Source organism: Hypanus sabinus, chromosome 9, assembly GCF_030144855.1.
Source record: "Hypanus sabinus isolate sHypSab1 chromosome 9, sHypSab1.hap1, whole genome shotgun sequence".
Classification (NCBI taxonomy): Eukaryota; Metazoa; Chordata; class Chondrichthyes; order Myliobatiformes; family Dasyatidae; genus Hypanus; species Hypanus sabinus.
Genome location: NC_082714.1, coordinates 52,679,306 through 52,704,805, shown reverse-complemented (window position 1 = coordinate 52,704,805; position 25,500 = coordinate 52,679,306). Strand labels below are relative to the sequence as shown.

The 25,500-nt window shown below is 46.9% G+C and overlaps 1 protein-coding gene across 2 annotated transcripts in view; it reads right to left on the bottom strand.

The window, feature by feature from the left end:
• LOC132399399 (3-phosphoinositide-dependent protein kinase 1-like) overlaps positions 1-7,096 on the bottom strand; it is an 82,651-nt gene extending 75,555 nt beyond the window's left edge. The window contains exons 1-2 of one of the 2 annotated variants that reach the window (XM_059979697.1): positions 6,907-7,091; positions 3,931-3,976 (exon numbers count right to left, since the gene is read on the bottom strand). Coding sequence is in view for 1 of the 2 variants with exons in the window: in XM_059979695.1 (XP_059835678.1) it covers positions 6,907-6,930 (24 nt within the window). In the remaining variant the exon portion in view is untranslated. Of the gene's footprint in view, positions 1-3,930; positions 3,977-6,906 lie in introns of both variants that reach the window. The other variant, XM_059979695.1, reaches the window with a different exon arrangement.
• Positions 7,097-25,500: the final 18,404 nt, after the last annotated feature.

The window sequence follows — 25,500 nt, the reverse complement described above, 5'->3', positions numbered from 1 at the left end:
TTTTCCACTTCTGGCAACCAAACTCTATGCAATCATGTACACAGTGGGAAGGATAAGCAGTCAGACAGAAACTAAAACTCCGAGTTTTCTCCTTCAATGCATAATTTACAAAATGGAGCTTGTTAAATTGGAATAATTTCCATAAAGGCAACTCAGTTTAGCTTTCCCCCATTTGGCTTCTGGTATCCTCTGTGCATTCACATCCACTGACATATTCTGTATACACTAATCATGAAATCATGCCCATCCACGCTGGGATGTTTTGACAATATTACACAGTTCTTCCGTCTATTTAGGGCAAGACTCCCTTTACCAGTTAAGGCTACAGTCATCTGACATTTTATTCTCAAAGTTAATAAATCAGCATTTCATGAGTTCCAGTCCACTCCTTTCTAGCTTCTATTATATATTACAGTCACTATCAAATAAAACAAACTTAGCTCCGAGCCTGTTCCTCCAATCAGTGGCTGGCTGAGTTCTCAGTATATAAATTTAATATTGTTAGTTAACACAAGTTTGTCAATTTCAAATTTAAAGTTTGTTGTCCCAGAACAGACTGCAATTTGTGAAACAGTTTCAGAGGTCCACCTTTTTTTGTATTGCTGAAGAAAAGGAAATTGTCACCTATCAAAATATGCATTTCTGTCTACCAGTCACACATGTCATTTAGCACAGAAACAAGCCCTTCAGTTTACCATGTCTGGTGATATCAGCCACATATCTTTACTAATCACATTTCCCATTTCTTCATCCACAGCTTTCTATGCTGCTCCAGGTTTTGTTTTTTTATTGAATTATGTACTGGATATCAACCTTACAATTGTTCATACCACACTTGTCCAGTTTTAGTAATAGTATTGTTAACAACAATATGAAGACAATAGTTTCTGCAAATGCACAATAAGTTGGTACATCTTGCAACATAAAATTCATCTCTTGAAGTTGATCACTCACTAGAATCAACTCTCAAAATGGGCTGGCAAGTACAATTCTAACTTAATGGTTCTTGAGGATAAAATATTGCAGAAGAAAATACTTAGAATCCAGTGTAAGGGTGAGCACAAGCTGGAGAAGTGGAAGGGACAAAGCTAGGAGGGGAACAGAAATAAGGGGGATGACTAGAGGATGTGGGCAACAGCACTGTTCTGGCAAAGTGTGTACATTTGTCAAGTCTATTCAAAGGAGCATAGTATCTAATGATCTTGCCTAGCAAGACCACATCGCAATGGTGTGCCACAGCTATCCCCAATTGCAGGCATATTCCATGTTTCAAAATAAAGTTTAAGATCAAGAACATGTGGACTCTTGTGAAAACCACAAAAGAGCCAAACATCACACCAACTCCTAGCATGGAAACTCAAGACATGTTGACAATGACATAACCACCCTAATGGCAAGAGAAAACCAAGTCAAGAAACAACAGGGTGCATGCACCTGCTTCTGAAAGGACACCATTTCCACTGAACTGGTCTTGACATCAAGAATGAATTAAGACTTAGAGATTCCTATGTGGGACCTCAAATATTTTGGCTCACATTCACAGTACCAGTCCACCTAGATATCAAGTATGCATGTCAGCTCTGGAAGTGACAGGTGAGCCCAAATAATTCTATTTACCTTGAAATAAAATGACAAGGTCTGTAAAGAGTAGTATAACTCATCTGGTAATTGTACCAAAGATTTGTAAAGACAAACATCTGCTGGGAAGAGAGTAAGGAAAGCTAACTCCACCAGAGTCTACCTCCTGACAAAACACTAAGCAGACACACTTTACATGAGTAAAATAGTTTCAGATAGAAAGTTCTAACACCACAACCAGTGTACCAATATGCCTCAAACTACTTTATTGCCCAAGTGAGGGGCAATATGCCCAACCATACCAAAGGAACCTAATTCATTCCATCAAGCAGGCCCCAATGTCAACAGAAACACAGGAAAACTAGTACATGGTTCAAAGAAAAAGAAAACTTCCACCATAATTATCAACCATAAACAAACAATTTCTCTACCCAAGAACATAGAACTATAGAGATTCAGATGCTGATAAATTGTAGACAAACCAAAAACATTCCTGGTCTTTAAGCATCATCACAACTTAAGGCTAAAAAGACCCGGAGACACCGGAAAACTAGGTCAAATGAAAACCTGAGACCGAAGAGAGAGGCTGGAAAATTACAAAATATCAAGAGATCAATTGAATACTTCAGCATCAGGATTATTTAAGCTCAAACACTTCACATGCCATCTCAATGAGATGTCAAGGACAAGTCAACAGAAGCACTTTGGAGAACTCTTAATTCAAAAATCCCAGTTGATACAAGCGCTCTGGACTCCATTCTACAGCACGTTATTTGCTAGTCTCAGTAATACCACAGTACCTCAAAATCCTCAACCCCACGAGGATCAACGTGCATCAAGAGGCACAACAACATACCACCCCACAAAGGTTTTTCACTTGATCAAACAAGAGGAATTAAGGGAAGACTCTCTCCAATATGCTTGTCCTCGGCCTGTCCTAGTATCAAAGCTGTGTCATTATACCAATGTTCTATTCGACCTCAACCACCTTCAAAAGCTCTCTACTGAAGTGGAGTAAATATCTCAGACAAACGGGAAAATTGTGTCTCCACTGCTGAATTAAAATCACTTTAGTTAGTTACCTAAATGGTAAGACGACAATGCATACTCACCAGCTGAGCTCCAAGCCATTGCTGGTTCCCTTAACAAAATATTAAATTTCTGGAAGTGAAAGATCCATCAACATCTCCCCGGCCCCTCACTAACACTAGTCCCTGGTCATCTCAGATCAGTTCCCAGATCTCTGGAAGGGCTGCTCAGTGACAGCAAACACCAATGACAAAATCCACTACTACCTCCATCAAGTCATCACAGCATTTAGCTGAATGGGGAAGGAATGTTCTAAAGCCCAACCAATAAACAGTGCTGGGTGTTTGCCACCCTCCCGTCAGCTTCAATCTTACAGACGAGACATCAAAGCACTGGCTCAGATGCAAAACAGAGTTTTAGAATCATATAGCATAGAAGCAGGCCTTTTAACCCATTGTGCCATCGGTACTATTTACTTTACGCTGATTAACTAGCACTTGCCTTGGAGATTCAAGTCTTTGGTTTGATGCATTTTAAAATATTGAAAAATCATACGAATTTACTGGCTACATCAGAGGACACTGTCTCCCAGCTCCAGCATCCAAATTAAGTCATGTTTAACCACCACATAATTGATGCCAAACTCCTAAAAGAAAAATTTTGCACCAAACTTTTGACAAGTACATAGAGACACTGAGCAGAAGGAACAGTCCCAAGAACTGTTAAGCTCCACCTACCCGAATGGCTGCAGAAGCTGAGTTTCCCACAAAGAATTCATTAGTCACTTCAGAACCACCAGAACAAATCATCTTTAAACCCAAAGAACATTTAGAAGAAAACAAGTATGGGTTGTGCTTCAATCAACTTACAATACAGTAAATATTATATTTCCAACATGCCCACTAGTTAAAACCACTATTACAGATCAAGTTGGTCAAGTAACTCACCATCATATGGGGTATTCAAATACAGTAATAAAAATATCCCAGCCTGGCTTCAAATTATGCAAACATTTTTTTTAAACCTAGGAACTAGTAAAAGTTCAGTTGTCAGAAAAAGGGATTACGTCAGAAGAGACTACCATCTTCACAATCCATCCAAACCTTTAAATCCAGAATTTGTAACTCTGAACAATAATAACAGAAGAAATACACTAAATATTGGAACGAAAATCTCAGAGGAACACTAAACAAAGTGGTACAAAACTCACACAGGAAACAAAGCACTCTGAAGTTGGCTAAATCTATTAAACATGATAATGTACATAAACGAACTCTACCAGAAGAACAAGTCACTCAATTTAAGTAAAGATTCGGTCCTCACCAAAAAGCAACAAGGATATATCAGACTTGACTCAAAATTTCAAAGCCTGCAAAACAAAAAGCCATTTATCTACAACGTGTACATATTGTGATGCAGTACAGTGAAGAAAAGTATTCTGAAAGACAGGAAGATGAAGTCAGCATTGTAACACAAGAGGGCACAGAGGAGAGTGCAGGAGTGAGAATTTGAGAGAAAATACCAAGGGTAAGAGTCAAGAAACTCCAAGGATGGAACAGAGTGAGAAAGAAACACATCAATCAAAATGGAAGATCAGCCACACACAATTGGAAATACAACAAAGACCACAGGAATACAAGGGGAGGAAGTATGAAGGGCAGGTGAAGCACAGAGAGGACGATGGAGGGAAGAAATGAATAGTGGGAGAGGAGCCAATTGTTGTCTCCACCATCCCAAAACATCATGGTTATATCCTTGTTATCCTTTGATAATTATCCCCCTTTCTTCATTTGCCCTCCCCTAGGACAGTTCTCCACACCAGACCTACATCGCTTCACAACTCCCTTCTCTCCCCACGTACAAATCTCCTTCCCACTCACTAATCCCACTGGTCCCATCACATCCATTAACTCAAACATTACACCAAACACAAAACCCCCTCTTGCTTCATTCTGCATCCACACTCTCTTCAACAGCCATTGACCCATCCCAAACACTCACCAGGGTTCATGCCAAGGTCATTAACCAAATTCTCAACTTTGGTCACCATCAACTCCATTCTGATTGCCCCCCCCCCCCACTTCACTCTTTTCTCCAGTTCCATCACCACTGCCTTCCTCACTGACAGCACCTTGCAAACCCCTTTCCCCATCTCCCGTCTAGTCTATCTACTCCATCTTCACCCCCCATAATCTCAATTCCTGTCATCACTTCACTCACCTCAGAAGTGCTTGCCCTCCTGCCTACCTCTCCCTCCACCTCCTATCCTCACACCAGCTATCCCTCAACTCAGTTCTCCCCTATCCCACACTCATACAGCTCCACCCTTAAAGCCTCACCCCTTGACTCCTAGTCTACCTCCTCCTGCCAACTCCATCTCATTCCTTCTTACCAAACCAACCCAGCATGGTCTACCTGCAACTCGTCTCTTGTGACATTTCTTTCTCACAGACATCACCCTCTCTAAACTCCACCATCCTCCTGACAATCCCTTCCCCATCTGATTCCCACACCCTCCTGGCTGCCCCTCCCAGACCATTTCTCCATCCGATCCCTCCCGAAACTCCTCCCCACCAGCCACCTCCTTCGCCCTCCGATCTCCCCTCCCTCCCAGCCCCCTCTGCTCTGATTCCCCCCTCCCAACACCCCCCACCCCAGAGCTCCCCTCCAGCCCCACTTCCCCTTCCTCACAATCTTACCCCTCCTACCCCCTCCCTCCCGGTCACACCTTCCCTCCAATCTCATCTCCTTCCCCTCCAATAACATCCATCTCCTGGTCCACCCTCCCTTTCCTCTGATCTCCCTTCCCCATCCAATCCCCCTCCCTCCCAGTCCCCCCTTCTTTCTAATCCCCTCTATTCCAGCTCCCATTCTCCTTCTGATCTCCAACCTCCCCTCATATCTTCTACCTCCTGGCCCTCCCTCCCTTCCCTCTGATCTCCCTTCCCTTCTGTCCACCCTTCCCCATCCAATCTCCTCTCTCTCCCAGCCCCCTTTACTTCTAAACTCTTCTCCCTGCAATCTGACTTTCCACCCATATCCCACCTTTCCTCTCCAATCTCACCTCTCACTCAGGACCCCCTCCCCATTCAAACTTGAACTTAGATGATGGTAGGGCAGTCAATGTTGACTTCATACAGACTTTACCAAAACTTGCAATTATGTCCCTTATGGCAGAGTGATAGGGAAGTTTAAGGTACATGGTGCCTTCTACACAGATCTCTGCTCAGACCTCTGTATTTGAGATTTGGATAGACAAAAAAAAAAGTGGGGTGACTTAGAAGCTTACAGATGACACAAAGTGGTCAAGCTCTGGATAGTGAAGATTGCCAATCAGCTGGTGATATGAACAGAGAAACGAGAGCTTAAGATGAGCATGTGCGAGGCACGGCATTGAGGCCAAATACAGGAGGAATCTGACAGCTTATATAAAACTTATCAAGTCATTACTGCTCTTCATCAAACTTCGGCTTGGCCACACTTGGGAGTACTGGGTATGGCTCTGGTCACCTACAGGAAGGATGTGGGACTTTTCAGAGGATGCAAAAGGGGTTCACCAGAATGTTCACTGGGTTACGGAGAATTATCAGTAAGGAGAGGTCACACAAACATGGTCTTTTTATATGTATCCTGGCAGCTCAGGGCATATTGATAAAGTATTCAAAAATCACCAGAGGCACAGATAGGGTAGATATAATCTTTTTTCCTCAGGCTGAAAATAAGTAGCAGAGGGGATTGCATTAGTGCAGGGGAGGGAGGGGGTGGAAGGCAGATTTGCTACACTAACAACGATGGTTGCCTGAAAAGCACTACTAGGCTGGTGTGGGAGCACATACAAGTAGCAGCATTTAAGGAGGCAGATGAAGATGCAGGGATATTGACCACATTCAAGCAGATGGAATTCATTGAAATTGGGATTACAGTCAGCACACACGTTGAGACTGGAGAGTCTTTCTGACACTATGCTGTTCTACGACCACTCCCCTGCCCACCTACCGACCCATTAAATACTCTTTCTCTCCAGTCCTTATCCCCCAGCCCCTCCACCCGCCAGTCTTCCCCTCGGCCCCTCCACCCGCCAGTCCTCCCCTTGGCCTCTCCACCCGCCAGACAACCCCGACCCCTTTCCCTCCCCAGAACCACCTACCCCCGCTCTCGACCTATCCCATTGGCCTCCTCCGCTCTGACCTACCTCCTGGTCGGCCTCACCCTCCCCTCAGACTTTTCCTGACCACAGCTACTGAGGCCCAGAGGTCCCCGTACGATCCGGACCCTGAGTCCTATTGAGCCGCTACTCACCATCTGACTACTGGTTCTCGCCATGGACGCGGTGCGGCCCAGATGCAGCGGTCTGGCACTACCCGCGGCCGGGTTGCGAGAGCTGGCGCTGGCCTGGGCGCCGCTCACTGCCCGCCGCCCGCAGCCGCTAACTCCGCCATCTTCCGTCTCCGACTCCTTACGTCATAGCACAACAATGCGTCTCGGCCCCAGCGCCTTCCTACCGGCAGTCCAACCCCTTTATTTAGGAGTCTTCGCATTGGATAGCCATTCATACGCCACTTCCGGATTCTCGGAACTGTATTGCTATTGGTCGGTTCAAGTGACATTGAGAATGAGGACCAGCCTATCCCTGCTTCCGGCGATCCGCTTTTGACCCGTCCGGGAATACGGTCTGCGCATGCGGAAAATGAGAACGCTGCCCCAATTTCAACTGCGTTCTGAATGTGCCAACTTTGCTTCCTTCTGGGCTGGGTCATTTACTGTTGAAACTTGCATTGCACCTAGTTTTTTCTTAAACCTTAAAAATAGATGTGTCATCTATAATGGTTTTATCAAAATAAGGCTTTAATTTGGTGATAAGTTTTGTGAGTGAAACACATTTAGTCTTTTGCACTTCTTAATCATGACATTTGCACAACAACAGTGAGCAGGAACTGACTCAGTTCAAGATCCCATTGTATTTTCCTGTTGTCTGACTACTGAGGCACGTTTACATATTTCTTTTTAATATAAACCATGGTTAATGCCTGCAGTATCATTGGTATTGCTAAGGTAAATTACATCAGAACCTCGGTACTAAAAGCAATAATGGCAGTACAAGGATACTTTAATGTCCACTAATCCACACTGCTTTTCCTGGGAAAATACTGATCAATTCATATGAACAGTTAAATCACTTACAAGCGTAAATAGGCCATTGATTATCTATTTATAAAGTGATAAAATTATTTACAGGCTTTCGCATGATTATAAACATAAACCATTAATTTACTCAGTAACAACACACAAGCTGCTGGAGGAAATCAGTGGTTCAGGCAGCAACTGCGGAGGGATGGAGTCGAAGCCTTTCCTCACGATTCAGATTGTAGCATCTACCGTGTCCGGTGTCAGTTCTTCATACACGACTGATTGAGTCCCTAAAGCACCCATTTCCGCTACTAACGCTATTTAGTACCACTTTGTGACGTTGTAACAATTTATATAAACCTACCCCACGATCAGGCTAAACCTTCACCCCTACATGTGCGTGCCTGACTAAGATTCTCTTCAGCATCCCTATTGCACCAGCAGTGCATCGCAGGCACCCAGCACACTGTGAAAAAACGCCTTCTAACATCTAACATTGCCGCCCTCAGAGAAAGGTACGACCTTTCAATTCTATTTAGGCCTCTCCTAATCTTATACACATCTATCAATTCCTACGCTCCAAAGAAAAAAACCCTCGCTCAGGCAACCTGTCTTCATCAGATTTGATCTCAAATCCAGGATTTCCAGGGTTGGAAAAGCTCCTTGCCAAATCTTCAACTTCCTTCTGGTCGAGGCAACCAGAAATGAATACAATACACCAAGAGTGGTCTAACCAGAGTTTTGTAGCACTACAACATTACCCCATGGCTCTTGAACACAAGTCCCTGACTAATGAGGCCAACGCACCAAATTCCTTTTATTTGTTTATCACTTTTCTGGATCAAACTTTATCTACCCATCTCCGCTCAGCTCTGCATTCTGCCTATGTCCCGTTGTTTCCTATGACAACCTTCAACAATCTCCACAACAGCACCAACCTTCGTGTCAACTGCAAACTTTTTAAAAGCTCCAATGCTACCTCTTTCTTAACCTCGACATACTCCAGTAAATTAGTCTCATCTACGCTAACCACCCACTCATCAAAGTCCCTCTCACTACTGAACACTGAAGCAAATAATTCATTACAGGCCTCCCGAATCTCCTCCACTTCTAGGCACATGTTTTCCACTTTACGCCTGAATGGTCCTACCCTTACTCTAGTTATCGTCCTGTTTTCCGTGTATGTGCAGAATGCCTTGGAGTTATCCTTGGCTCTACTTGCCTAGTCTTCTCATGCCCATTCTAGCTTTCCTCAATTTCTTCTAAACCTCATTACCTTGTAACGCATTATTGTGGAGAGATGCTGTTGTGAACTGGAACTGACTGGGGTCTGCAAGTGAGGAGATCGAGGATCCAGTTGCACAGAGAGGTAGCAAGGCCCAGATCTCTGAGCTTCGCGACGAGTACTGAGATGTTGATGGCTGAGTTGTGGTCAATGATTAGCATCCTGACATATGTACCTTCATTGCCCCTGTGTCCCAGAGCCGAGTGAAGGGCCACTGAAATGGCATCTGCTGTTGACCTGGTGTGACAGCCAACATTTTCGAGTGGATTCACGTCATTCCCTAGGCAGGATCTGATATACTACATGACCAGCACAGGGGATGTGTGGCCTCCTTCGGTCATACTGCGCCTCTGGTAGTCGCTGGGAGTGGCTTCTCCAGGGCAGAGTTGATATGGAGATCCATCTGTTGCCCATGCAGTGGGCCCCCCCCTCCATGCTGACGACAGGTCCAACGGAACGACAAGAGTCGGTACAGTTTGGTGCCAGCAGCGTCGCAGGAGTCGCCGTGCCGGTCGGTGCTGGGTACGGCAGTCAGCCGCCTTCAGGGCTCCGACTCCGGATTTTTCCTTGGGGTTTTTTTTCCCAAAGCCTTTCCCGTGAGCGGGTATAGCCGCAAGGCAGCGGAGGTTTGAAATCGGAGTTTTCCCTCTCCTAGATGAGCTACTATCCATGGTTAACGAGCCCCGTCTGTCCAGAACAACTGGTTTTAAGGCGCCAGTGGCCCACCTTTGCCCCTTCTCCCGTCAGTGAGAACAGCTCCACCGGGCATAAGAACTGTGCCACACGTGAAGGCCGGGAGTTGACTTGGTTGTCAGAGGCTGTGTGAGACGCACACCACGATGAGCATTTGTTTAGCAATGGGAGCTCGTCCCCACTACCACCCTTCTGCTATGACTACAGGGGATAAAAGTGTGTATTTAAGGATAATCATTGAGGAAGGTTACTACGTTCTTCTTCGACACTGGTATGGTTGAAGCCTGCCTGAATCAAGTGGGTACCACACACTGCCGGAGCGACAGGTTGAAGATGTCTGTAAACATGTCCCCAGTTGATTAGCGCAGGTCTTCGGTTCTCGGCTCCATACGCCATCCTTGCCAGATGTTTGCCGTGCGTTCACCTTCTTGAGGGATGTTCTCACACTGGCCTCGGAGACTGAAATCACAGGGTCGCCAGGAGCTGTGAGTGTTCGTCAAGGTGCCCCTATGTTCTGTCAGTCAAAGTGGGCATAAATGACATTGCGGGCACTTGGGAGTGAAACCTCGTTATTTCTGTGCTTTAGTTTTGCTCTGTATGAGATGGTGGCACGTCACCTGTTCTTGCGTTCGCAGTGGTCACCGCGGTAACGTATCAGTTAGCGCAAAGCGACGGCAGCTCAGAGTTCGGTTTCGCAGCTCTCTGTAAGGACCTGGGGACAACCTCCCTGTGGAACGTGTGCGTTTTCCCCAACTGCCCCAATTTGCTCCCACAGTCCAACGACGTACCGGGGAGGTCAACTGGTCCCGTGGTCAGCCTGGGGTGGCGTAACTTGAAGGGCCAGACAGGCCTACTCTGCACTGTATCTTTAAATAAATAAAATAAACAATAACTGTCCTTACCTCAAAGCTGGTTTCCCTCTCTCAGATGCTCCCACAGGCCCATGTGATCTACAGTAGTTGATCTCTACATCCACCACAGCAGCCCACGCTTCAAACTACCAAAGATGTTCCCTTCCTCTTTTCCACTTCTCCCTCAACTTCTGTGTGACTAAAAACAAACTTGTTTTCTCTTTCTCACAGTTCAAAATAACACACATTAACCCTGTTTTCTTTCCACAAGTACCATCAGACCTTCCAGACATCTCCAGCAACCTCCTTTGTTGTCAGATCTCTGGGCTCTACTGGATTTTTACATCGAATTTCCAGCAACAGAATTCATCTGCTTTGAGATGTGGTTACTCTGCTAGGACCATTCTGCAAGTCACCAAAGAGCCCTGACAATTTACAAGATGTTCAACAACATAGGGTGATAATCATGGGGGAACAGGAGAAACGTAGAAGATTTGTTTTTTTTTGGGAGTAGGGTTAGATTTCCCCTATAGAATGGAATTAACTCCAATGCCTGATTCTTATGCACTTATGGTGTATTGGGTGGGCAGAGCATCACTTCCACATGATGATATAAAATTTGGGGGTTTAAAGAGGATAGTAATGGTCTTCAGATGTTATGGCCAGACTAGTGGATGGCTGGCTGGGCAGTAAGTGAAATTTAATAGCTGGCTTACTCTCGACGTTGATCCATTGTCCACACTGAGCTGCCTGACCAAGATTATGCTGACGGGGTAATGGCATGCAGGTAATGGTACACAATGTATGGGATGGTCCAGCTGTCGTCTCCTCCTGGACGGTCCTTAACCTTGTGGGGAAATTGGCCTTCATTACTCAGCCATGCAGAAGGATGTTGTTACCGAACCCAGCTTCACAAATAAAGGTTGCCGGCAGGTGAGGTGTTGGAAAGCGGGCAGTCCCATACCCGTCTCAGCTTTAATCAGGAGAGGGGAAAGGTGAAATGGTTCCAGTATCCTCCTCGTGTGATTTCTTCTACCCGGAATGATCCTACTGCACAAATCTATTCATTTATTGAGATACAGTGCAAGATAGGTCCTTCCAGCCATCCCCGATTTACAACCCAGAGAGAATCTGCAGATGCTGGAAATCCCAGCAACACACACAAAATGCTGGAGGAGCTCAGCAGGCCAGGCAGTATCTATGGCAAAAAATACTGTCAACGTTTCGGGCCAAGACCCTTCGGCAGGACTGATTAGGCTAGGTTTAAATCCCCAATTTAACCCTAGCTTAATCACAAGACAATTCACAATGTCCATTAACCTACCAACAGGTACATCCTTGGAAGGTGGCAGGAAACTGGAGCACGTGAGGGAAACCCTCGTGGTTACGGGGAGAACAGACAAACTGTTTACAGACTTGAATTCAGGTCGCTGGTATTGCAAAATGTTGTGCTAACCACTAAAATGTTTCATTTTGACTGCCTCATCCTAGGAGTCTGTCCACAGCTTTGCATGTGAGGCATTTCCTAATGTTTCAAGTTTGTATTTTTGAATTTGTGTCTAATCACTCAACTTTTTTTAAATTTCAAGTAACCCTGAGACCACGTTGCTCCACTATGGTTTATCGTGAGACACAGCCCTCTACAGGAACTGCAACAGCATCGAGGAGTCTGAAGAACACAAAAAAACAAAGGCAGATTCTCTCCAAGAAACTGGATGGTTCAGGAAATGGTTCTAGGCTCATGTTTGTGAGAATGCCTCCAGTTTCTGCACAGTGTGATGTTTGTAGGCAATACCAGATGACTTCACATTCCAACTGTGCATCAAACAATGGATCCAGATACCCAAATTCAATAGCTCGCCACTAAAACAAAAGGCTAGTAAATATGCTCCATGGCAGTAATGAGTCACTCAATCTGGTAAAGTCCGATTAGATCTTTCCTCCAGGCTGAGTTGCTGATATCAGTTAAAGCTGCTGGAGGAAAATTCACAGGTTTAGTCCTGACCTATAGATCAGAAGAATTTTATGGTGTTCAAAGTACAAAGTAATTTTTTAATCAAATAAATGAAGTCCTGAAGAAGAGTTTATTCATTTCCATAGATTCTACCTGACTTGCCGAGTTCCTCTGGCTTTTTGTCTGCGGTGCTTTATTATCAAAGTACCTACATGTTACCATGCTCCACCGATATTTAATTTCTTACGAGAATTACAATAACATTTTACAAGAAAAATGTCTAGACATAAACAGATAAAGTGATAAATAATAATGTGCAAAAGGAAAACTGTACAAATAAAAATGATACTGAGAACATGAGTTGTAAGGAGTCATAAAAACATAAAGTAAAAGAGCAGGAGTCAGCCATCTGGCCCGTCAAGCCTGCTCCGACATTCAATAAGATTATGGCTGATCTGGCCATGGACTCATCTCCACCTACCTGCCTTTTCCCCATAACCCTACTATGCAAAAATTTATCCAACCGAGTCTTAAATAATTTACTGAGGCAGCCTCCATTGCTTTGTTGGGCAGAGAATTCCACAGATTCACCACTCTCTGGGAAAAGCAGTTCCTCTTCATCTCCATTCTAAATCTTACTCCCCAAATCTTGAGACTGTAACTTTCCTGCCTCTATCTTATCTATCCCTTTCATAATTTTATGTGTTTCTATAAGATCTCCTCTCACTCTTCTGCATTCCAGTGAGTACAGTCCCAGGTGACTCACGCTCTCCTAATAGTCTAACCCCTCCTCATCTCTGGAATCAACCCAAGGAGCCTCCTCTGCACCGCCTCCAAAGCCAGAATATCCTTCCTCAAGTAAGGAGACCAGAACTGCATGCAGTACTCCAGGTTCAGCCTCATCAGTACCCTGTACAGTTGCAACACGACCTCCCTACTCTTAAATTCAGTCCCTCCAGCAATGAAGGCCAACGTTCCACTTGCCTGCGACGCAGCCAGGACACTTTCCACTGTGCATCTGTAGAAGTTTGTAAAAGTTTTTGGTGACATGCCGAACCTCTGCAACATTCTAGGGAAGATGAGATGCTATTGTGTCTTCTTTGTAATGGCACTTACTGGCTGGCCTATGGCAGATCTTCTGAATTTGACTTAACTGAGCCTCTCCACCTCTGACGCCCTAATGAGGACTGGATCACGGTCTCCAGCTTCTTTTGCAGATGTTGAGTGGGAGCTTGTTGTTGTGGTACGGTTCAGCCGTATTTCCAATCTCTCTCCCGTGTGCTGATGCGTCATCTCCTTTGATTCAGCCAAAAGACAGTGATGTCATCACCAAGGTTAAATGCAACATTGAAGCGAGCTTAGCCACACAATTATAAGTGAAAGGTGAGTCGAGCAAGGCGCTAAGCACACAGCTTGTGGTATATCTGTGCTGATGGAGATCGTGGAGGACACGGTTACTTTATTTTATTAGAGTTACTTTACATATTGGTATTTATTTAGAGACAGGCTCTTCCAGCCCAACAAGCTGTTCCACCCAGCAACCCACCTATTTAACCCCAGCCTAATCACAGGACAACTTACAATGACTAATTAACCCACCGATATGTCTTTGGACTCTGGGAGCAAACAGGGGAATCTGTAGGAAACTCACTCCAGTTGGGGGGGAGTCCAGAATGGAACCCTGAACTTTGAATTCCGACACCCCAAGCCGTAAGAGCATCGCCCAACTGTGGCGTTCCTTTCGTCACCGCGGTGCCCACCTGAACTGACAGGTGAAGAAATCGAGGATCCAGTTGGACAGGGACACAGCCTCAAAATAGAGGGATGTTTACTTAGAACAGAGATGAGAAGGAATTCCTTTAGCCAAAGGGTGATGAATCTGTGGAATTCATCACCAGAGGAGGCTCTGGAGGCCGAGTCAATGGGTACATTTAAGGAAGAGGTTGATAGTCTTTTGATTGGTCAGGGCATGAAGGGATACGGGGGGGGGGGGGGGGGAAAGGCAGGAGATTAAGGCAAAGAGGGGAATGGATCAGCCATGATGAAATGGTGGAACAGACTCAATGGGCCAAATGGCCTAATTCTGCTCCTTTTTCTTATGGTTCTATGGCCTTGGAGCACCGGATACAACAGGTAACCCCAACAGACTCACAAGTGAAGTGTTGCCTCACCTGGAAGGACTGTTTGGGGCCCTGAATGGTGGTAAGGGAGGAGGTGTAGGGACAGGTGTAGCACTTAAGCTTGCAGGGATAAGTGCCAAGGATAAGTTCTTCGTTGGTTATGTGGAATAATCTATGCTCCAAATCTATACTGGTACTGCTCCCCAACTTTTCCTTCGCTACATTGACGACTACATTGGTGCTGCTTCCTGCACCCATGCTGAGCTTGTCAATTTCATCGACTTTGCCTCTAACTTTCACCCAGCCCTCAAATTCACTTGGTCCATCTCGGACACTTCTCTCCCCTTTCTCGATCTCTCGGTCTCCATCTCTGGAGACTGACTGTCCACTGACATCTTCTATAAACCCATTGACTCTCATAACTACCTCGACTATACCTCTTCCCACTCTGCCACATGCAAAAATGCTATTCCCTATTCCCAGTTCCTCAGTCTCCGCCGCATCTGCTCCCAGGATGAGGCTTTCCATTCCGGGACATCTCAAATGTCCTCATTCTTTAAGGCAAACACAAGGAAATCTGCAGATGCTGGAAATTCAAGCAACACACACAAAATGCTGGTGGTACACAGCTGGCCTGCTGTGTTCCACCAGCATTTTATGTGTCTTTTTTTAAGAATCGTGGTTTCCCTTCTGCCGTCATCAATGATGCCCTCACCCCATCCTCTCATCACCAGAACAGGGACCGTGTTCCCCTTGTCCTCACCTACCACCCCACCAGCCTCCAGATCCAGCATATTATCGTCCGCAACTTCCAACCCCTTCAACAGGACCCCACCACTAAGCACATCTTTCCCTCTCTACCCCTCTCTGCTTTTCGCAGGGATTGTTCCCTCCATGACTGCCTGGTCTACAAGTCCCTCCTCACAGATCTCCCACCTGGTACTTTTCCCTGCAAGTGTAAGTGCTACACCTGTCCCTACACTTCCTCTCTTACCACCATTCAGGGCCCCAAACAGTCCTTCCAGGTGAGGCAACACTTCACTTGTGAGTCTGTTGGGGTTACCTATTGTATCCGGTGCTCCCGACGCAGCCTTCTCTACATCGGCGAGACCCGACTCAGATTGGGGGACTGCTTCGTCGAGCATCTACGCTCTGTCTGCCACAGCACACAGGATCTCCCAGTTGCCACTCACTTCAACTCTCCTTCACATTCCCATTTGGATATGTCCATACATGGCCTCCTCTACTGCCTTGATGAGGCCAAACTCAGGTTGGAGGAGCAACACCTCATATACCGTTTGGGTAGTCTCCAGCCCCTTGGCATGAATATCGAATTCTCCAACTTCTGGTAATTCCCTCCCTCTCCCTTCCCCCCATCCCAGTTTCACTCTGCCTCTTCTTCCAGCTGCCTATCACCTCTCTCATGATTCTGCCTTCTTCTACTACCCATAGCACTTTCCCCTTAGATTCCTTCTTCACCTCTCCGGCCTATCCCCTCCCCTACCAGCCTTCTCCTTCCCACCCTCTCCCCATCTTCTTTATAGGGCCCCTGCCCCCTCCCTCTTCAGTCCTGACGAAGGGTCTCGGCCCGAAACGTTGACTGCTCATTTCCATGGATGCTGCCCGACCTGCTGAGTTCCTCCAGCATGTTTGTACATGAGGCAAATCTATTGCAGCTTTGACTTTCAGCAACAGGTGTCACTGTTGCACTCCACACTGTCGTCTCAATACTGTACGCACTTGCTTTGGACATTTTGAATCCAACACATTTACTGCCCAGGTCTCCATGGATACTAAGCAATTATTTCAAAAATATACCTTTCAGATAAGGTATACAAGAATTACAAAAAAGTGTGTGGATTTATTTACATAGATACTGTCGTACAGTTTTTCCATCATTCTTCACCTTTCTACAACATGACTGTCTGCACTATCCTATTTCAATTTATGCACTAATTACAACCTCTGGGGTTCTGCTTTTTCATCTCCTTTTTAACTCTTTGAAATCCACACAGAGTTTTCATTTACTTACTTATATTCTCTCCATTATTTAACCAAATACTTATTCAACTAATCAAACACAGTATGTGTTTAATGCAGCGTGACCACACTCCAAGAGGACAACAACCTTGTCATAGGGTTTGGAGGCTTTCGTGCCTCAATGGCCCCGAGAGCTGTATTGGCTGGAGTTAGGGTCTTGGTAGGGTCACTCATACCAGACAGGTCAAAGGGGAGAGAGGTCCACCAGTCCTCCAGACTTGGAGTTTCAGCTCAGTGCTAACAACTTGGACTGGTAAAATAAAATTGTTATGGAAACAGCTATGAAGAGTCCTTCTACATCTGAGTGGGATGGTATTCCTGAGTCTCAACCCAGGACTTGCAAGACCAACATTAGAAAAAAACTGAGAGGAATCTACTAACATGATGAAGGAAGTCCTGAGCACCAACAGAGATGGAGGACCTTCATTGCTGCCCCAAATGACTGCGGTGTAATGGGCAGTAAGTACAGTAAGCGTCGTGACCATGATTTATAAGACAACCATTTCACATGTGCCAGTTAATTGTATCCCACATATTGAATCATGAAGTTCCACACTAGATTCTGCATGCATCAGCCAACTCCACATCTCTCCCTGGCTTTGTCTAGTCCAAGGTGCGTTGTGATTCTGAGTGAGATTCCAGTCTGCCTTTGCATTCTCTTTTCCTTTATGTCCTCAATGGACCCCTTCAAATGCCCGACCACAGCTGCTAAGATAGTTCAAAGCTAAAGCCATGATACTAATCCTTGTGAAACACACTCATAGCAACCTGTGAAGAAAAAGGTGCCTCACTCTGATAATCTTTTGCTTATTTATGTCACCCATCCAACCCGCGTTGTCAGATTTAATGTCAGACTTTACTTTATGTCAGGTACCCATCAAAAGCCTTTTAAAACTTTTAAAACAGTCATTTTGAAACTGTGCAACATGCACAAAATGCTGGAGGCAAACATCTTTGGAGAGGAATAAGCAGTTGACGTTTTGGGCCACGACCCTTTATCAGCTCTTCAGCTAGCAATCCAATTCTGAAATTGAATTGCTCCCCTTGCCATCCACTCCTGTAATCCAAGGTGGATCTAAGATAAACCTTCAACAGTTCTGGAAAACAAGTTGGCTCTGTTATGACTGACTAACTTCAGCCACACGGAAACTGTAATTGGAAAATTAAAGTCTTTATTCATACCACACTCATTCATAATTTATTGTTATCTGTTGTGTTTATTCTTTTTAAACACAAAGATAACACCATAGAACCATAGAACACTACAGCACAGTACAGGCCCTTTAGCCCTCCATGTCGTACCAACCCATATAATGCTTAAAAAAGTACTAAACCCACACTACCTCATAACCCTCTATTTTTCTATCATCCATGTGCCTGTCCAAGAGCCTCTTAAATACCCCTAATGTTTTAGCCTCCACCACCATCCCTGGCAAGTCATTCCAGGCACTCACAACCCTCTGTGTAAAAAAACTTACCCCTGATGTCTCCCCTAAACTTCCCTCCCTTAATTTTGTACATATGCCCTCTGGTGTTTGCTATTGGTGCCCTGGGAAACAGGTACTGACTATCCACCCTGTCTATGCCTCTCATAATCTTGTAGACCTCTATCAAGTCCCCTCTCATTCTTCTACACTCCAAAGAGAAAAGTCCCAACTCTGCTAACCTTGCTTCACGTGACTTGTTCTCCAATCCAGGCAACATCCTGGTAAATCTCCTCTGCACCCTCTCCATAGCTTCCACATCCTTCCTATAATGAGGTGACCAAAACACAATACTGTGGTGACCCACTTCCTAGCGCACTCGAACCGGTTCACAAATAGCCAGCGCGCCAGCACAAAGGCCAGTCCCAAAAGGGCGCCAGGTCTGCTTCACCAACAAAGGGAAAAGCCTACGCGGGATTGTGAGTACGTGCCCCCGACAGCATCCGCGCCCGGGAAGGGGGGGGGGGGGATCAGGGAGGCTTTAAAGAAAGGCTGTGAAGTTCGAATAAAATCTTCTTTAACTGCAGTTTACCGACTCCATGTCGTTATTTTAGCGCTGCGTGTAGCACACAACTACAATTGGAGACCCCAACGGTCCAAACGATTTTTGGACTGGAGATGAACAACGCCACATCTGTTCATGCAGTTTCGTTGAAACTGCCGGGCTTCTGGACGCTGCGACCTCACCTCTGGTTCCAGCAAGCAGAAGCCCAATTCCACGTTCAGCAGATAACCTCGGAGGACACACGTTACTACTACGTGGTGAGCTCCCTCGACCAGGACACAGCAGCCCAGGTTGAGGAGTTTGTACAGACTCCCCCAGCAGACGGCAAGTACACAGAATTTAAAGCCCTGCTCATAAGGACTTTCAGACTCTCACGGTGCGAGCGGGCTGCCCGTTTACTGCACCTGGATGGCTTGGGAGACAGACCTCCATCGGCTTTAATGAATGAGATGTTGTCTCTGGCCGACGGACACACACCCTGCCTCATGTTTGTGCAGGCATTCCTGGAGCAGCTGCCCGAGGGCATATGCCTGCTGCTGTCCGACGCGGATTTCAGCGACCCCCGGAAGGTGGCAGCCCAGGCGGACTTGCTGTGGAACGCCAAGAAGGAGAGTGGGGCGTCCGTCGCACAGATCACCAGGCCACGCTCCCAGCAGCAAACCAGACCAGGCCCGGCCACAGAGCCCGCTAAACCCAGAGGCAGGGGTGGGGAGCCCAACAAACAATGGTGCTTCTACCACCAGCAGTGGGGCGCAGAAGCCCACCGCTGTAGCCCGCCCTGCAAGTTCCCGGGAAACGCCAGGGCCAGCCGCCGCTGATGGCTACGGTGGCTGGCCATTGGGATAGCCTCCTGTATGTGTGGGACCTTTCAGACGTTCTCCCTGGGTGAAGCCCAGTTGACAGCCCCACACCTCGACTCCATCACGCTGTCCGACAACGACTTCACCAGAGTCCTGGCGGATTTCCCATCGGTTCTGGCACCGCAGTTCACGGCAGCCATGCCCCGACACGACGTACAGCACCACATCCCGACCCAGGGACCACCCCTCCAAGCCCGCGCTCGGCAGCTTCCCCCGGACAAGCTCCGACTGGCGAAGGAGGAGTTCAAGAGGATGGAGGAATTGGGGATCATCCGGCGGTCCGACAGCCCATGGGCCTCCCCCCGGCACATGGTGCCCAAAGCGACAAGGGGCTGGAGACCGTGCGGCGACTACCGCAGGCTGAACGAGGCTACCACACCGGACCGCTACCCTGTGCCGCACATTCAGGACTTTGCAGCAAACCTGCACAGCACACAGATCTTCTCCAAGGTAGACCTCGTCTGGGGACACCATCAAATCCCGATGCATCCGGACGACGTCCCCAAAACGTCTCTCATCACCCCGTTCAGCCTTTTCGAGTTCCTCCGCATGCCGTTCGGCCTGAAGAATGCCGCACAGACGTTTCAGCGGTTAATGGATGCGGTGGGACGTGACCTGGACTTCGCTTTCATCTATTTGGATGACATCCTCATAGCCAGCAGCAGTCGTCAGGAGCATCTGTCCCCGCTCCGCCTACTCTATGCCTGGCTGAGTGACTGCGGTCTAACAATCAACCCGGCCAAATGCCAGTTCGGGCTCGGCACCATTGACTTCCTGGGCCACAGGATTACTAAAGACCCCTCTGCCCGCTAAGGTAGAAGCAGTCCGCCATTTCCCCCGACCCACCACAATCAAAGGCCTTCAGGAACTCGTGAGTATGGTCAATTTCTACCACCGCTTCCTCCCTTCAGCTGCCCGGATCATGCGCCCCCTGTTCGCCCTGATGTCGGGTCCGAGCAAGGACATTACCTGGGACGAGGAGTCCGCCGCCGCTTTCATTAAAACGAAAGAAGCCTTGGTGAACGCCACGATGCTAGTGCACCCCAGAATGAACGTCCCTACCGCCCTCACAGTGGACGCATCTAACACGGCAGTCGGTGGGATGCTGAAACAACTCATTGTGGGTTGCTGGCAACCCCTGGCGTTTTTCAGCAAACACCTGCGACCACCCGAGCTCAAGTACAGTGCTTTCGACCGGGAACTGTTGGCGCTCTACCTGGCAATCCGGCATTTCAGGTACTTCCTAGAAGGTCGGCCCTTCACCGCGTTCACGGACCACAAGCCACTTAACTTTACGTTCACGAAGGTGTCCGACCCCTGGTCGTCCCGCCAGCAGCGCCATCTGTCCTACATCTCTGAATACATGACGGATGTCCGGCACGTCTCGGGTAAGGACAATGTAGTGGCGGACACGCTCTCTCGCCCTAACATTCAAGCCCTTTCCCAGGGGGTAGACTTTGAGGCGCTGGCAGAGGCGCAGCAGGCAGATGAGGAGATCCCAAGTTACAGAACCTCAGTCTCCGGTTTGCAGCTCCAGGACATCCCCGTAGGCCCAGGTGAGAGGACCCTTCTCTGTGACGTCGCCACCGGCCAGCCCCGTCCCGTCGTCCTGGCAAACTGGCGGCGCCATGTTTTCGACTCCATTCATAACTTAACGCACCCCTCCATCAGGACAACCGTCCGGACGGTCTCCAGCAGGTTCATTTGGCACGGACTCCGCAAGCAGGTTAGTGAATGGGCCAGAACGTGCATGCACTGCCAGACGGCCAAGGTGCAGCGGCACACCAAAGCCCTGCCGCAGCAGTTCCACCCCACCCACCGGCGTTTCGACCACATTCATGTGGATATTGTGGGCTCCCTGCCAGTGTCGCGCGGAGCGCGTTACCTCCTGACTATCGTGGACCGGTTCACAAGGTGGCCAGAGGCGATCCTGCTCACGGACACCACCTCCGAATCTTGCGCCCGGGCACTGATCACCACCTGGGTGTCCTGCTTTGGTGTACCAGCCCACATTACCTCTGACAGAGGCGCCCAGTTCACCTCCAGCCTGTGGTCAGCTATGGCCAGCCTTTTGGGGACTCAGCTGCACCACACAACTGCCTACCACCCACAGTCGAATGGGCTAGTGGAGCATTTCCACCGTCACCTAAAGTCAGCTCTCATGGCCCGCCTGCGAGGAGCCAACTGGGCGGATGAGCTTCCCTGGGTCCTACTCGGCATCTGCACGGCGCCCAAAGACGATCTGCACGTCTCGTCGGCCGAGTTGGTGTATGGCGCACCCCTGGTCATCCCCGGGGAGTTCATACTAGCCCCAAGGGGGCAAGAGGAAGAACCCGCAGCAGTCCTGGGCAGACTATGCGAGAGGCTTGGTGACCTGGCCCCCATACCCACTTCGCAGCATGGGCAGAACCCGACCTGCGTACCCCAAGACCTGCAGAACTGTAAGTTTGTGTTTGTATGAAGGGGCGGACATTGGCCACCGCTGCAATGGCCCTACGAGGGGCCATTTACTGTGCTCTGGAACAACGGGTCCACGTTCATGCTGGACGTTGGGGGGAGAGAGGAGGTTTTCAAGGTGGACCGACTCAAACCGGCCCATGTGGACTTGGCACAACTGGTCGAGTTTCCGGCACCGCAGCGCAGAGGCCGACCTCCCAAGCAGGGTCCGGCCCAGACTGTGGACATTGGGGGGTGTATCGCCGGTTCTGGGGGGGGGGGGGTTATGTGGCGACCCACCTCCTAGCACGCTCGAACCGGCTCACAAATAGCCAGCGCGCCGGCATAAAGGCCAGTCCCAAAAGGGCGCCAGGTCTGCTTCACCAACAAAAGGAAAAGCCCGCGCGGGACTGTGAATACGTGCCCCCTACAGCATCCGCGCCCGGGAAGGGCGGGATCAGGGAGGCTTTAAAGCAAGGCTGTGAAGTTCGAATAAAATCTTCTTTAACTGCAGTTTACCAACTCCGTGTCGTTATTTTAGCATTGCGCGTAGCACACCACTACAACCTGATGATTAATTACAGCTTGAATGGCTATAATCATCCACACTAGACCTGATAATTTTGAAAATTCCAGTTTCGCGTAAAAACGATAGGCGTCCACAATATGCGTTTTTGAAAATATCTCTATCCACACTGAAACGGAGATTTCAGCGAATCTCCTCCTGCGCATGCACGGGACACATCTACCGAAAACAAGCGACATGTTTGGTGTTGAATCTCACTATAAAAGTGAGTGTTTGTGTAGTTACAGACTAGAAAAACTTAAAATGACAGACAGCTGTTGGGTCTTGTGCAGGAGAACTTAAAACTAAAAAAAAATAAATACTGGAGCGTACGGCGGCAACCGACGGGGAGTTCACGGACAGATCGACCCGGCTGATGATGAACATTGAAAAACTGACTAACTCTTGCATTAATAAAGCACCTTGTTAAATGTATAAAACATGTCTGCATTAGTGTTATCTTGTATTTCCATACAATGTTACATTAGGCTGTTACATATCTATTGTCAGAGAAGTACTTGTATAAATAGGTAAACCACCTTCATATGAGCAAGGACAGAAAACAGGGCAAAGTGAGTACTGTATACTTATTTATTCAGTAAGTGATGGGTCAAAGTATTTGGTGAGTACATTTCTAACTTTTCTGGCTTCAGTCTCTTTGCTGTCTGTTCTGAAATTGTTGGGTTGCGTCCAAGAAAACAGTGAAATAGCATGCTGCCATCTGATAGTGTTTTCAAAAGTCTCCGGTTACCCCATCCACCCTGATCTGCCCAAGCAGCGTTTTCAAAAATACCCACCCTGGAAAGCGTTTCTGAAAAGCTCCGGTTTTGGGGGATGAAAACACCGTTTTAGTGTGGACGGAGGGTAAAAATGAAGAGAAAAAGCTTCCGTTACGGATTTATCCGGCGTAGTGTGGACGTAGCCATAGTCAGGTAACTTTGTTCAATTGTGTATTTACGATGGTTGCAAACTAAACCAGCAGAATATTCAATACTATTGACTGATCCAAAAGCTTCTCAGCATAAATTCCAGGCACCTAAAATATACGCCTTTGTCATAGTGTTGAGGGATGGGCCTGAATATTCATCTGGCCCAGAATTTTGAATGACAAAACGGCCCTGTCCTGTACTGTGCATGAAGTGGCAGGAAAATACAGGAAATGACCAGTTAAAGTCTTCCCTAATCTTGTTCTAAAGTTTTAAAAGGCTACCATTCACCTATTGTTTTACCCTGAATATTTTCAATGGGGCAAAGTCAGAATGTTCAACACTCAATGATTGGTTTCACCAACATCACCTGGAAGTTGAATTGTAAACATGTTTTATTTCCTGAAGACTGGTTCTCATTTTAATTAATTCGTTATTACACTGTTCATAATTTCACAAATTTTTTGCTTCTATATTTACTAAGGAAACTGGCATGGTGTCAATGGAAATAAGGCAAACAAGTAGTGATGTCATGGAACCTATACAGATTGAAGAGGAGGAGGTACTTGCTATCTTGAGGCAAATCAGAGTAGATAAATCCCCAGGACCTGACAAGGTATTCCCTCGGACCTTGTAGGAGACTAGTGTTGAAATTGCAGGGGCCCTGGCAGATATATTTAAAATGTCAGTATTTACGTGTGAGGTGCCAGAGGATTGGAGGATAGCTCATGTTCCGTTGTTTAAAAAAGGCTCTGAAGATAATCCGGGAAATTATAGGCCGGTAAATTTGACGTCATTAGTAGGTAAATTATTGGAAGGAGTACTAAGAGATAGGATCTACAAGTATTTAAATAGACAGGGACTTATTAGGGAGAGTCAACATGGCTTTGTGCGTGGTAGGTCATGTTTAACAAATCTATTAGAGTTTTTCAAGGGAGTTACCAGGAAAGTGGATGAAGGGAAGGCAGTGGATGTTGTCTACATGGACTTCAGTAAGGCCTTTGACAAGGTCCCGTGTGGCAGGTTAGTTAGGAAGTTTCAATTGCTAGGTATACATGGTGAGGTAGTAAATTGGATTAGACATTGGCTCAATGGGAGAAGCCAGAGAGTGGCAGTGGAGGATTGCTTCTCTGAGAGGAGGCCTGTGACTAGTGGTGTGCCACAGGGATCAGTGCTGGATCCGTTGTTATTTGTCATCTATATCAATGATCTGGATGATAATGTGGTAAATTGGATCAGCAAATTTGCTGATGATACAAAGATTGGAGGTGTAGTGGACAGTGAGGAAGGTTTTCAAAGCTTGTAGAAGGATTTAGACCAGCTGGAAAATGGGTTGAAAAATGGCAGATGGAGTTTAATACAGACAAGTGTGAGGTATTGCACTTTGGAAGGACAAACCAAGGTAGAACATACAAGGTAAATGGCACACAAGGAGTGCAGTAGAACGTAGGGATCTGGGAATACAGATACAAAATTCCCTAAAAGTGGTGTCACAGGTAGATAGGGTCGTAAAGAGAGCTTTTGGTACATTGGCCTTTATAAATCAAAGTATTGAGTATCAGAGTTGGAATGTTATGGTGAGGTTACATAACGCACTGGTGAGGCCGAATTTGGAGTATTGTGTGCAGTTTTGGTCACCGAATTACAGGAAGAATATTAATAAGGTTGAAAGAGTGCAAAGAAGGTTTACAAGGATGTTGCCAGGACTTGAGAAACTGAGTTACAGAGAAAGGTTGAATAGGTTAGGACTTTATTCCCTGGAGCATAGGAGAGTGAGGGGAGATTTGATAGAGGTATATAAAATTATGATGGGTATAGATAGAGTGAATGTAAGCAGACTTTTTCCACTGAGGCCAGGGGAGAAAAAAACCAGAGGACATGGGTTAAGGGTGAAGGGGGAAAAGTTTAAAGGGAACATTAAAGGGAGCATTCTTCACACAGAGAGTGGTGGGAGTGTGGAATGAGCTGCCAGATGAAGTGGTAAATGTGTGCTCACTTTTAACATTTAAGAAAAACTTGGACAGGTAGGTGGATGAGAGGGGCATGG